At 41.7% G+C, this 13,595-nt stretch overlaps 1 protein-coding gene across 1 annotated transcript in view; it reads left to right on the top strand.

The window, feature by feature from the left end:
• Positions 1-10,001, top strand: part of BRWD1 (bromodomain and WD repeat domain containing 1) — a 177,644-nt gene extending 167,643 nt beyond the window's left edge. Inside the window, exons 41-42 of the mRNA XM_060234233.1 lie at positions 2,256-3,170; positions 7,648-10,001. Of these exons, the coding sequence (XP_060090216.1) occupies positions 2,256-3,170; positions 7,648-8,693 (1,961 nt within the window). The 3' untranslated portion in view covers positions 8,694-10,001. The remainder of the gene's footprint in view (positions 1-2,255; positions 3,171-7,647) is intronic.
• The last annotated feature ends 3,594 nt before the right edge of the window (positions 10,002-13,595 follow it).

Here is a 13,595-nt window from a genome sequence, read left to right on the forward strand (position 1 = left end):
CAGTAAAAGTCATCAACCAAGGTGACCAAAGCAATCTCTATTCCAAATCCTTGTCTGGAACCAAATTGAAATGAGTCAATAAAATCAGTCTCTGGAGCTGAGAAGCATCAGCCAGCTCCAGCACCTTACCCAAGATTGGAAAGTTAAAAGATTGGTTAGAAGTTCTCCATCGCAGTAGGGCTTAGGGAGAACATAAGAGAAGCCATGTTGGTTCAGGCCAATGGCCCATCCAGTCCAATATGCACACTGTAGCTAATAGCCACTGATGGACCTCTGCTCCATATTTTTATCTAACCCCCTCTTGAAGCTGGCTATGCTTGTAGCCGCCGCCACCTCCTGTGGCAGTGAATTCCATGTTAATCACCTTTTGGGTGAAGAAGTACTTCCTTCTATCCATTTTAACCTGACTGCTCAGCAATTTCATTGAATGCCCACGAGTTCTTGTATTGCGAGAAAGGGGAAAAAAGGACTTCTTTTCTACTTTCTCCATCCCATGCATAATCTTCTAAACCTCTATCATGTCACCCCGCAGTCGACGTTTCTCCAAGCTAAAGAGCCCCAAGCATTTTAACCTTTCTTCATAGGGAAAGTGTTTCAAACCTTTAATCATTCTAGTGGCCCTTTTCTGCACTTTTTCCAATGCTATAATATCCTTTTTGAGGTGCGGTGACCAGAATTGTACACAGGAGGTTTGTTTCAAAGCAGGTCTGATGAGACTCCCTCCCTGAGCATGGGTTGCACAACTCCTGCCTTCAAGGAAGCATTCACTACTCCTTTTACCCACTTGACCAGCCCCCTCCCCCAACAGCCCTTATCATCCAGGAAGGCAAGGATCGAGAACACAGGTGGTAGCTCTCACTTCTGTAAGGATTTTGTCCACATCCTTGGGCAACACAAGCTGAAAAGTATCCATATAAATCAGCCAAGCAGGTGTCAAAGGTCCATAATCTGAATATGCATCTGCACCTGCATTTAATCCACAGCAGATCTGGGCGATTTTATCTGCAAAGCAAGTAGCAAATTGATCACAGCAGGCGTCATGTGATCAGAATCCAGGTCCCTGAGCTGTGATGTAAGAGCCCCTAAACCTAAACAGCTCAGCTGGACAATTACATGCAGATGTGATGGTAGTGAATAAATATTACCTTTACATTGTCATTACTGCCATAGAACAGACTCTAATACGGGCACTATGCTGTGTTTGATCAGTCTCATTGCAAATTGTCCACCAGTAGAGCTCTAGCTGTCATCCCTCTTGTTTCATTGCCATCAGTTCCCTGGTATACCAAGGAGATTGCTTGGCTCTGTTGGGGCGGGGGCAGGAGGGAGGACAGTGCTTTAGGAGCAATGGTCAGCAGCCCAGGCCATCTTCCCATTCCAGAGAGTACTCAGGATGTCAACAGAATTGGCAGCAGCTGAGGTGGGAAAACCCCAAGTGCCCATAGAACACCATCAAGATTCATCAGGTGGCTGGGGTTGACCATTTTAATGAGTTCACTGCCTCTGCGGAAGAAGGAGGAAGTAGTATGTTGAAACTCCATCAGGTAATGAACTGTCCATGACAAGGAGAGGTAATAAGCTTTAAGTCCTCCACCTCCAGATCACACTCTCCAGCAGTATAATAGAACAGATCCAGTGTATGTCCTGCTAATTGTGTGGGTCAATAATTACTTGGGACAGGCCCAACTGGTAATTACTTTTGTTTAAAATATTTAAAAATCTCCCTTTCTCACAATACAAGAACTCATGGGCATTGAATGAAATTGCTGAGCAGTCAGGTTAAAACGGATAGAAGGAAGTACTTCACCCAAAGGGTGATTAATGTGGAATTCACTGCCACAGGAGGTGGTAGCAGCTACAAGCATAGCCAGCTTCAAGAGGGGGTTAGATAAAAATATGGAGCAGAGATCCATCAGTGGCTATTAGCCACAGTGTGTGTGTGTGTATTTGGCCACTGCGTGACACAGAGTGTTGGACTGAATGGGCCATTGTCCTGATCCAACATGGCTTCTCTTATGTTCTTATGTTCAATTGCTTAAAAAACGAATGATACACTTTCTAGCTCTTGACTAAATTTGTGATACACAGAGGTGATTAATAGGAATTCTGCCTCAGCATCAAGGTTGTCAGTATGTACTGCAGTATCTTTGGCTTTATTTAACTATTAAATATGGTTATTGTTACTATAAACTTGTATTTTTTCAACAGTTAGTTTTTGTTAATGTCTAATATTGTGCTATACGTTCTCTTTATAGAATGTGTCATCCAGCAGAATGGACATAATAGAAAATCTGCAAGAAAAAGATCACATGAAAGCAATTCTCAGAAAGAAGGAGGAGATTATAAAATGCAAAATAGTGAGCATCATAGTTGGAAAAGATTACCATGCAGAAATCCTACCGTGACGATTACTAAATTGAGGCTCTTGAATGAAGTGCAGGACCTTTTGAACTGGGGAGCCTCTGGGAATAAGAATGGAGGACTTCCCCATCAGAGTGTTGCTTCTACAGCTAAAAAAATGTGTGATAGTTCTGATGATGGAGATCAACAGTCTGATGAACAAATAACTAAGTGCAATAACAGAAGAAAGCTCCCTATGGCAGGTTCAACTGCTGTTTCTGGTATACGGAGACATAATAGTGAATCTGAAAATAGTTCAGATTCTGAAAGTACTGGAAGAAAAAACAGGAATGCTAAAACTCGTAAATACAAGCACAGAACTGTCTGTGATGAATCTCTTAAAATAAAACCCAGGGTGGAATTTTCAGAGAGAAACTCCAAAACCCATGTGTCAAAGGATAGAAGATTTTCCTACCTCTTGGCTTATACACATAAACAGAATGATATAAATAGTTCTGAATCCGAAGTTGGCACTGAGATAGACAAATGCAGTGAAAATGTTGAGAAGCAGCAGAACGTTAAAAAGACCCCAGCTTCTTCCAATAAATCAAAAATCAAAAATCACATTGAAGCAACAACAGAATCTGATGTAGACCATAAAAGAGATGGAATAGGCCCCCTGCAAGACAGCAACAAACCTTCAAGACGACTAAAATCTGGAAGCAAAGCACACTCAGAAGCTGCATCCTACTCAGATAGTAGCACCTACAATGATGTCCCAAAACAAAAACATGCGAAAAAGAAGGGGAAAATGGAAAAGTTTAGGAAAGGTAATTTTTTAGAAGTAATGCATTAACTTTATCTAGACTTGGGAATGTACAGCCTTTTTTACTGAGTGCAAGGGGGAAAAAACACCTTAAAACCTACCTATGAAAATGCCAGAAAACAACGTGGCATGGGGCTGAGATGCAAAGTTTTTGCATAACCAAAATACTGCACTTGCTGTATGTAGAAGTCACTTTTGGTATAGAAGTAGGGAACCTAAAGTAAGCCCTCTCAAGAAATGTCATTATGAAACATCAGTGGTCATGAAACATCAGGACCAGTGTTCCCTCTAAGCTGCAGAGTCTTGTGAGCAACAATTCTACTTTGTGAGCTACTGGCATTAAAGTTGTGAGCTACTGCAAAAATTAGTGTGCTCTGGGGTCATCCTTCCTGAGGTAAGACACAAATGTGTAAGCTGGAAGCTAAAAATCTGTGAGCTAAATCAGCTTAGAGGGAACACTGATCAGGACTGTAATTGCAGTGGCTGAAAATAGTACCTGTGTATCATCTGCTTCTCTGCTAGAACAAACCTTTCCTCAAAGTCCTGCTTGACCTTTTGGTTCTCATCTCCTGTGCTTAGCTTTCAGTCATATGATGCTTAGCCAGGAAGGACAGAGTGGACCGGATGCCATGTCACATGGATGCTTCTGCATGCTCCCTCCTGGATGGGAGTTTGGGTTTCAAGGCTATTTCAGATGAATCATGCCAGATAGGTGAAGGCAGCAACAATGATAGATTGAGGGCAGTGGAACGTGGAAGGTGACCACCTAGTTTGAGGCTTCGTTCCTCTGTCCTTCAAGAAGCTGTTCCCTACTGACCTCAGAAGCAGCTCTACTTGAGGAGAGTAGCAGTGATTTTTCCTGTTCAGAGAGGCAGAAGTCCTACATGTGCCATTTGTAACTGCTCATGGCCATGTTGCAGCCTAAGTACTCTGAACAGCAATGTGGTGTTCCTCCACAGTACAGCACTAACCATTGGCATGAGGCTGCTAGCACTAAGGGCGGTGCCACAACAATGTATCTTCTTAGTCCTGATGTTGTACTTTGAGCCCAGCAAAATTATCTGGTGTCTTAATAAATATATAACATTTAAAATGCAGATTTCAAATATAAAATGCGTTCCTTCCATGACATCAGTGCCCACTAAGAAAGGATTTTTAGAAATTCAACCCCTAAGTGGGTGAAAAGAGGTAAAATGTGCTTTCCCAATGGAGTAAAGCTTTGCTATGTGCCTGCTTCCACCCCCCCTCCCATTGGTCAGGCATGGAGCTCTGTTTTCTGAGGTGGCAACCAGTTAACAGAGACTGCATACAGTTGAAGCACCCCCTCTCTCTGATTGCTCAACTGTGCAGCTCTGTATTCTGAGATAAAAATCAGTTAGCAGAGACTACTGACAGTTGAACAGGTGTCCTGACTGATTAATCAACACCCAGCCCAAACCCCTGGACTTGTGTAATAGCACTGCTGCTGGGAAGGACATAGGATTGCCAATTCCATGTTGGAGAATTTCTGGAGATTTGAGGGGTGGAGTATGGAGGGGGTGGAATATGGGGAGGGATGGGACCTCAGACAGATACAATGCCATAGACTCCAGCCTACAGACCAGCCACTTTTTCCTGGGGAACCATTGTTGCTACTCTCCAGGTGAGGGCTGGAGATCGTTCAGAATTACAGCTGCCCTCCAGATGGCCAAGATCAGCTCCCTTGGAGAAAATCAAGAAACAAAGGAGACCTGGGGTAATTACGTAGCTACAAAATACAAGAAAAGCCCCAGGGTAACAAAAGACTTGAATACTTAACAACACTCTAAAGTATTTGACAACTGTAATAACAAACAATATATAAAGTAATAAAGCCCACTCTAACAAGTAATGCAACAAGCAGTGTGACACAATGCCGTAATCAGTACAAATGCAGGTTGCTCTTGACAAACAAATATCAAGCCAGTCCAAAAATGTGGCTCAGCCAACAGTTTTCTTCTCTGGCCACTTCAGACTTGAACACCTTAAAGAAGCAAAGCTGGACCGGTGATCGATAAAATCTGGTTTTGGGTAGCCTTAGTCTTCAGCTTGCATAAATCTCAGAGCAATGTCCCCATGCCTGAAATACATTCCAAAAGGGGGGAAAATATATTCTAGCTGTCGGGACGTCTATCACCTTCCTTTGGATTGAAATATGATCTTTCTACTCCTAGGCTCAGCATCATCAAAATATAAAACAATCAAAAATACTTTATTTCCTAATCTTAATACCTTTAACTATTACAGTCACATCAGTCAAATGTTTATGACTCTAAAGGGATTAAATGGACCATTTTATATAAACATATATCACAAATGGATTGCTACATTTAACAGTAACTTGCCATAACAGTGTGTTGATTCTTAAATGATTATTAAGATATTAACATCTTATATTCTATAGTTGTTATAAACTATAGTTCAAGGTAAGTAAAATAAATTAATTCAGAGATTTCAAAAAGAGATTGCAAACTGCGCAGCATCGGCTGGCTGCTTGCCCGTAAAGGCAATCCAGTCAGCAATCATGCTGCTGCATTCTGCACCAGCTGGAGTTTCCGGATCGATCTCAAAGGCAAACCTGCAAGTTATAGTAGTCTAGACTGGAAGAGACTGTTGCATGGATCACTGTAGCTAAGTCCTGATGAGCCAGATAGGGTGCTCGTTGTTTGACCTGCTGAAGATGGTGAAAGGAAGTACAACAGCTGTGACCTGGGCCTCCATAGAAAGGGTGGCATCCAGTATCACACCTGAAGTCCTCACCTTCTGAGCTGGCACAAGAGATACACCATCAAGGGTGGGGAGTCGGATGCCCGATCTTACCCCCCCCACGACTCATGTACAGGACCTCTGTCTTAGTTGAATTAAGCTTCAGCCAGCTCAGCTGTAACCAACCAGCCACTGCTTCCAGTGCGCTGGTCAGATGGTCTGGAACAGAGTCTGAATGGCCGTCCATCAACAGATAGATCTGAGTGTCATCTGCATACTGGTGACATCCCAGCTCCAAACCTCTGGCAATGTGGACGGGGGCGCATGTAGATGTTTAACATCATTGACGAGAGAATCTCCCTGTGGTATACCACATTCTAGTGCATAATGCAGGGAAGTGTGCTCGCCAATTGCCACCCCTTGTCCCCAACCAAGGAGGAAAACCACTGTAAGGCTATCCCCTGAACTCCGATGTCGGCAAGGTGGTGGGTCAGTAGATCATAGTTGACCATGTCAAACGCTGCTGAAAGATCTAAAAGCAAGAGCAGCACTGACCAGGCTTGATCCAGGTGCCTTGTAAGGTCATCTGTAAGGGTGACCAGAGCAATCTCTGCCCCATGACCAGGACAGAAGCTGGACTGGAAGGGGTCAAGGACGGATGTCTTCCAGGAAAGCTTGGAACTGCTCTGCCCCTGCTTTCTCAATTACCTTGCCCAGAAACCATAAATTCGAGACTGGGCAATAATTGGCAAGGTCAATCAGGTCCAAAGATGACTTCTTCAAAAGTGGGTGAACCACTGCCTCTTTAAGCTTGGCTGAGAATACCCCTGATGACAGGGATAGGTTGATGATCTCAGCCAGGGGACCCTGAATGTCATCTCCACCTGCTTTAACAAGCCAAGATGGACATGGGTCCAGAGGACAAGTGGTGGGCTTCACTGCAGCCAAGATCCTGTCCACATCTTCCTGAGAAAGACAGCTGAAGTGGTCCAACACAGGACCCAAGGACGGACAACAGGCTTCCAGTTCCTGCACTGTATCAATTGTGACTGCGAGATTATGGCACAGAGTTAAGATCTTATCTGTGAAGTAAGTCGCAAAAGCCTTGCAGCCGATGTCCAATTCCCTAACCTTTTGATTCCCTGTCAGCACTATAGTCAGTGATCAAATTATTCTAAACAATTGAGCTGGGTGTGAGTCGGGAATACCAATCCTCCACTAACTCATCTAGCGATTCGCCAGGAGGCATATTCCGCAGAGCCTCCTGAAGCCACTCCAGGTCCAGTTGGCTCCGCGAACGAGCATAAATTTGCTCACTGCCTACACAGGAAGAAGGGTGCAGGTCCAGTTGGAGTTTGAACAGGAATGCAGTTCCGGCTGACTCTGTCAGGAGGTGTGGCCTAATATGCAAATGAGTTCTTGCTGGGCTTTCTCTACAAAAAAGCCCTGTGTGAAATAACGGTGATATCAGGGGGGTATGGCCTAATATGCAAATGAGTTCCAGCTGGGCTTTTTTTGCTTATAATAAGTAAATTGGCTAAGTTCTTGATGAATTCCTGCTTCCATCTCACGTGACTATGTTTAAAGTATATGAAAGTTTGCATATTAAATTTTAATGAAGTATTCAAATTCACAGTTCTGTTGCTGTTCTATAATGTAAACTGGCTTCTCGGTTTTACTTCATTTTGTAATTTCTTTAAATAAAATAATTTCTGTTGGTAATGCAGCATTTTAAACTTTAAATCTTTGTTTTGCAGTATCAGCGTTTCAAGGAATAAGGCAAAGTCCAGTAGTACTCAGGAACAGGAAACACTTCCAAAAATATGCGGACTTGAATAGTGAACTAATGAATATCAATGTTGTGAATGGGAAAAAAAATCCGCGCCGTAGTGCCACTGTAGCTGCTAGTAAAATTAAGCTCATTAGTAATACTAAGGAAAACATCTCAAGTCCAGAATTTGATAATACTAAAAACACAGGCCGAAGAGTTCCATACCGCAATGTGTCTGCTGCAGCCAGAAAGTTGATACTGGATATTCTACCTTCCCTCTCTGAAAGTGAAACAGAACTAAAAGAACGTGAGATGAAGAAAAAACAATTTCAGACCAGTTCTTGCACTGCTAAAAAATCTACTATAGAACTAAATATGGAAAATTTGGACTGTAGAAAAGAGTGTGTAGTAAATCAAAAGAGTAGGAAAAGCAGTAGCTCAAGACAGCAGCCTCTCAGAACCATGGGTACTATGTCTCGTAAAAGAAAAAGGTTTGCAAAACCTTTGAAAGAAGGATCATCTAGTAGTCTCTCATTTGAAAATCAATCGGCATCTGCAGATAACCATACCACTGCAAGCTGCTCTCTAGCAGAATCAGAATCTGAAAAAGGGTATGGTGGTAAAAATGTCAAAAGCATAGCAGAGGCTATAAAAGAAGAGCAAAAGCAAAGTAGTTCTTTGTTCAAAATTAGGAAACCTAGAACTTTGAGAAGTTTAAAATCTGAACCTGGTGACTGTTCCAATTACTCATCTGATTCAGAACCTAAGGACATTGACAATAGCAAAGATAGAACAACAGAAAAAAGGAAAAGGAAAGCCATTGTAAGAGGTAAAAATATAAATGATGGTATTTCTGAACCTTCTAGAGCATACCAGAGAAGGAAGCGGCCAAAACTGAATGAAGAAAATGATTCTGAAGAACTGGATTATGCAAAATATAAAAGAGTGAATCGACGTTCCAAAATAAGAACTAGAAATGGAGGCAGAAGGACTGTAAGATATGCAGATGATGAAGATGATTGTGACGTGTAACCTATGATTCTTCAGTTCATGACACTTATTGGTTCTCTTCCTAGAATTCAGGGAATATATATGTATATTTTTCTATGAAAAAGTTAAATATGGAGACTCTCCTTTTCATATTATGACTTTGCACTTGTCTGCCTGTGTAGCAGCATTTAGCACATATGCCAAAATGTGCCTCATTATAGGGGGCGAAACTTATCTCTATTGGTATTTTGCTAAATATGGTAGTAAATTAGGTGTGTATGGGGGGGGGGAGAAAATATTAAGCAACAATTTAAAAGCTGTATGTTTAGTATTATATGTGCTGCACAGAGACACTACTTATGCCATTCTGTAATAATATGTTCAGGAACAGATCATTTGAACAGTATGAGATTGTATAAATCAGTCAGAGTAGCATCTAATACTGTATATTATAAATAAGGTGAATACTGATTTAAAAATAACATACAGCGTGTTTCCCATGCAAATAATAAAACAACTTGTTAATGAGCGGTGCTATCAATTTTCAAAATATTCAGCTTGATCTAACTGGTAATAAAATAATTGCCAATTTATAAATATGTGGATAAAGGATTTTGCTGTCAGATACAATCTTTTAATATGTAGCTTCCATGCTGTACATTTTTGGGTCTTTGAATACAGATGATCACTTGAACCCTAAGATTTTTGTGTGTGCTTTGTTACAGAAAAAAGCAAAATTATAAGTAAAGCTTGTGCTTTGTGGGGTTGTTTTCAAAAAGGATTAAAACTTTCTATAGTTAAGAGTGCTAATATTTAAAGTGTTTTGCCTGATTTCTTAAGATTTAATTACTTGTAAATTAGATTGTTTGTGCACTGAAATTTTACCACCCTCCTGACTTGTCAAAGTACAGCACCTTCATGTTGGTGGTGTTTAGGATGGCGCTGTGGAAAACAAATGTGATCTATCTTTATTGTTGCATATCAAGAACGGGAAGTACGTGGTATTGTACAACTGTATAATGTGTGCAGTTTCCTTTACTAATACCACTCCAATCTAGTAATCCCTTCTCTGGGGAGGTGTATGGTATTGAAACCAGCTCCTCCCCTTTTGCAGGGATTACCAGTTTGTTTCCAGTGTGGCTATGTACATTTTAATTTAGTGAAAATTCTGTACTTCTGCATTAAGCGTAACACATTTTAATTTATCCTTATGGGCCACCTGAGATTTTCTTCCAAGAAGTATTCAGTTAAAAACCAGTTACTGAAGTCCATTATGTTGAAATGTTTGTTATGTCTTCCTATTCTTGATTTCTAAAGCAAAAACTCCCTAAATAAAATGTCTATTAAGAATTCTAGTTATCACAGTGCTTTATTTTTCCATTTTTCAGTTAGTCATTTTTTGAAACAGAAGGAAGTTTCAAAAGCAATATGGCATTCTGCAGCTATTTAAAGGGTTTTTTTTAAGGAATAGGACTGCTCTAAGCCCCTTGTATGTGCCTAAAATAACAATTGGTGTCAAAAGCTTGTCTTCCTTCTAAAAAGCCAAGAGGCAAACTTTCTTCCCAACCTGTGGCTTCTAAGCCATTTCCCTTTCTTACGGAACACACTCATTGTACATTCATCCTTCCCTGCCACTAGACAATCCATCTTCTGGAACCTGGGAGAATCCTAAAATGATACTGTATAAGGAAATGCTGCTGATTGCCAGGGGTTACTATGCACACAGTACTTCAAGTGCAGCCTGACCAATGCAGTGTACAGCAGGACTATGACGTCTTGTGATTTGGATGTTGTGTTGATACATCCCAAGACTGCATTACCCTTTTTTGCCATTGCATCACTCTGACTGGTCATATTTAGCTTACAGTCCACCCATACCCCAAGCTCTTGTTCATAAACACTGCTACCCAGAAGTCTGTCCCCCATTCATCCCACCCTAGTCAGATAGCTTCAACAAAGATACTGGACACAGTTGATAAAATAATTATATTTTAATGGCAGATGATGATATTGGATGTATATCCCGCCCTATACTCTGAATCTCAAAGTCTCAGAGTGGCCACAATCTCCTTTACTTCCCCCCCCACAACAGACACCCTGTGAGGTAGGTGGGGCTAAGAGAGCTCTTACAGCAGCTGCCCTTTCAAAGACAACTCCTACAAAAGCTATGGCTGACCCAAGGCCATTCGAGCAGATGCAAGTGGAGGAGTGGGGAATCAAACCCGGTTCTCCCAGATAAGAGTTCACGCACTTAACCACTAAACCAAACTGGCTCTCAGATGATACCAAACTGGAAGGAGTAGTGAACACCTCAGAAAATAGAGATAGAATTCCGTGAGATCTGAACACTGGAAAACTGGGAGGATGTGAATAAAAAGCAATTCAACAAGGTTAAGTGCAGAGTACTACATATGGGTTACAAAAAGCGGCAAGCATTGAGCAGGGGTTGCACTATATGGTCCCCTTCAACTATGATTCTGTGAAAAGTAAGGGGGGCTTTCATCTGCTCCTGCATCTCCCCCATTGAATAGCATGTTAATATGGGCTCATCTTCAAGAGCAACCTTTCATGTTTGAAAGTGAACCTGGTTCCTTCATCCAGATGTGGCAGGCAGGCTGCTACATAGTGACCACAATGTCTTTAAAATTGAATTTGTTACAAAAATTACTTGCTGAATTCAATACATATTTATGGTAATAATTTTACCACCTGAACTGTATCATAGTCATAAAATAACCAGTTTAGGATCCTCTATTTTTTAGAAGCAGACATGTTAAAAACCTTTTAGCATGTCTGAAACATTTACACACCAGTGAACTCTTATTAAATGTAATCCTTGTCAAAAATAGCTTGGAACCTTTATTTTTTATAACTAGTTCTACAGAACTGGAAGTGGATAAGCGAACCAGCATCCTTTACAAAAGTAACCCTTCCCCACTTCCTAACCTACAACACTGACTACAGTCAGGATTGCTTTACTATTTAAAAGATAAAAGCTTTTAAAAGTTTCCTAGTTTGTCTGGTTTAATCATCCTTGTTTATGTATACCTTAGCTCTTGACACACACAGCCTGCAGACTAGGAAAGGTACAAATAAGCTCTGGAGGAGGATGCTATATAGAAACATGATGGAGAGCCATGCTAAGTTGGTAACAGCAAAATAAAATAGAAGTCCAATAGCACTTAAAAACTAACATTTATTCCAGTATAAGCCTTTGTGAGTCAGAACTCACTGTATCAGTTACACAGGAATGTAAATATATTAGCCTTGATTTATATGCAACAGGAAGGGGGCAGGGTATTAAAAGAATAGGTCAGTTAAAAACAAGATCCAGTCCAAAGAGTAATGGGTTCATTCAGCGTCGATGTGACAGATTTTCAACAGTTGTTAGGTAGGAAAAGTACAGTACAGTATGAACAGAGATAAGCAGATAAAACAGGAAGTTAACAGAAGTATAGCTGAACATCTGAATGAGATGGGAAATGCAAGATATCACCTGCAGCGAGTGATAAATTACAGTCTCATGTTGAGTCAAGGTAACTGCAAAGCAGAATGATTTTTCTAAAATGTGGAATTAGAAAAATACAAAGCACACATTTTAAAATAATTTATTGGGCATGCTGGCTGGTTCATAAGTTATAGTGTGGATATGGAAAGGCAAACTCTGTGCTAAGAATTAGAAGAGGAAAAAGAGATTGGATATATATCCCGCCCTTCTTTTGGAGTCTCAGAGTGGCTTACAATTTCCTCTCCCCTCCCCACAACAAACATCCTGTGAGGTGGTAGGTGGGGCTGAGAGAGCTCTTTTGAGAACTGCTCTTGAGGAGAGAACAGCTTTTTCAAGAACTGTGACTGACTCAATATCACTCAGCAGGTGCATGTGGAGGAGTGGGGAATCAAACCCAGTTCTCCCAGATCAGAGTCCACACACTTTACTACACCAAGCTGGCTCTAGTACAGCAAACTGGCTCCTAAATTATTGGGAGATTAAAAATAAAATGGCAAATATTATGCTTTTTATAAACTACGGCCACAACTGAAATATTTTGTTGGATCTCATCACCCTGTCCTGCTAAATGATGAGTCGTCTTGCAGACTGTAACAGTTCTTCAAAGTCACTGGTTCACCTTAGTGGAAGCACAAGCACACTGTGCAAAGAACAGAAGATTCTTTTCACTTACCGTGAAATCTTCTCTGTGGTCCCAGAGTGGTCCAGTCCTCACTCTTGGGATCATAGCTCCTCCTCTCCGAAGGCAGGGCTGAAACAAACTTGACCCGGAGGGGAGGTGTTTGAGCCTTGGAAACCAGTTCTTCTGCAAGCCATCACACCTCCCTAAATACAACTCCAACATAAACAGGAGAAAGAAAAAATTAGGGAACAATCTCCCTCCCATCGGTCACCACTCTAGGGTCTCTCCCCAATGAACTCGATCGGGGAACTCTCCCTACTGAGTAGGTGGCAAGAGAGAGACCTCCAACACCGAGACCCTGGGCCAAAGCTGAGACCCTCTGACAACTGGGTGGGTAGGACTGGACCACTCCGGGACCAAAGAGAAGGAAGACTTCACGGTAAGTGAAAAGAATCTTCCGTTCTCCAGTGGTCCCAGGAGTGGGCTAGACCTAATTCTTAGGACGTAAAAAATCCTTGTCCCAGGGTGGGCCCCTCAGCTGCACCCCTAGACCACATGCTGGAGGACTTTCCTGCCGAATGCAGCCTCAGCCAAGGCCGTCTTATCAATCCTATAATGCTTGGTAAAGGAGTGGACCGACTTCCAAGTGGCCGCCTTGCAAACTATCTCCAATGAAGGAAAAGCCCTATAGGCTGCCGAGGTAGCCACCTCTCTAAGGGGCTGTAACCCCCTGTGGGGAATCCAAACCCTTGGCCTTGTAGGCCTCGCTAATACAGCCGCTGATCCACCTACTAATAGTGGAGGATGAAATCTT

The sequence above is a fragment of the Heteronotia binoei genome, chromosome 3 (genome assembly GCF_032191835.1).
Source record: "Heteronotia binoei isolate CCM8104 ecotype False Entrance Well chromosome 3, APGP_CSIRO_Hbin_v1, whole genome shotgun sequence".
Classification (NCBI taxonomy): Eukaryota; Metazoa; Chordata; class Lepidosauria; order Squamata; family Gekkonidae; genus Heteronotia; species Heteronotia binoei.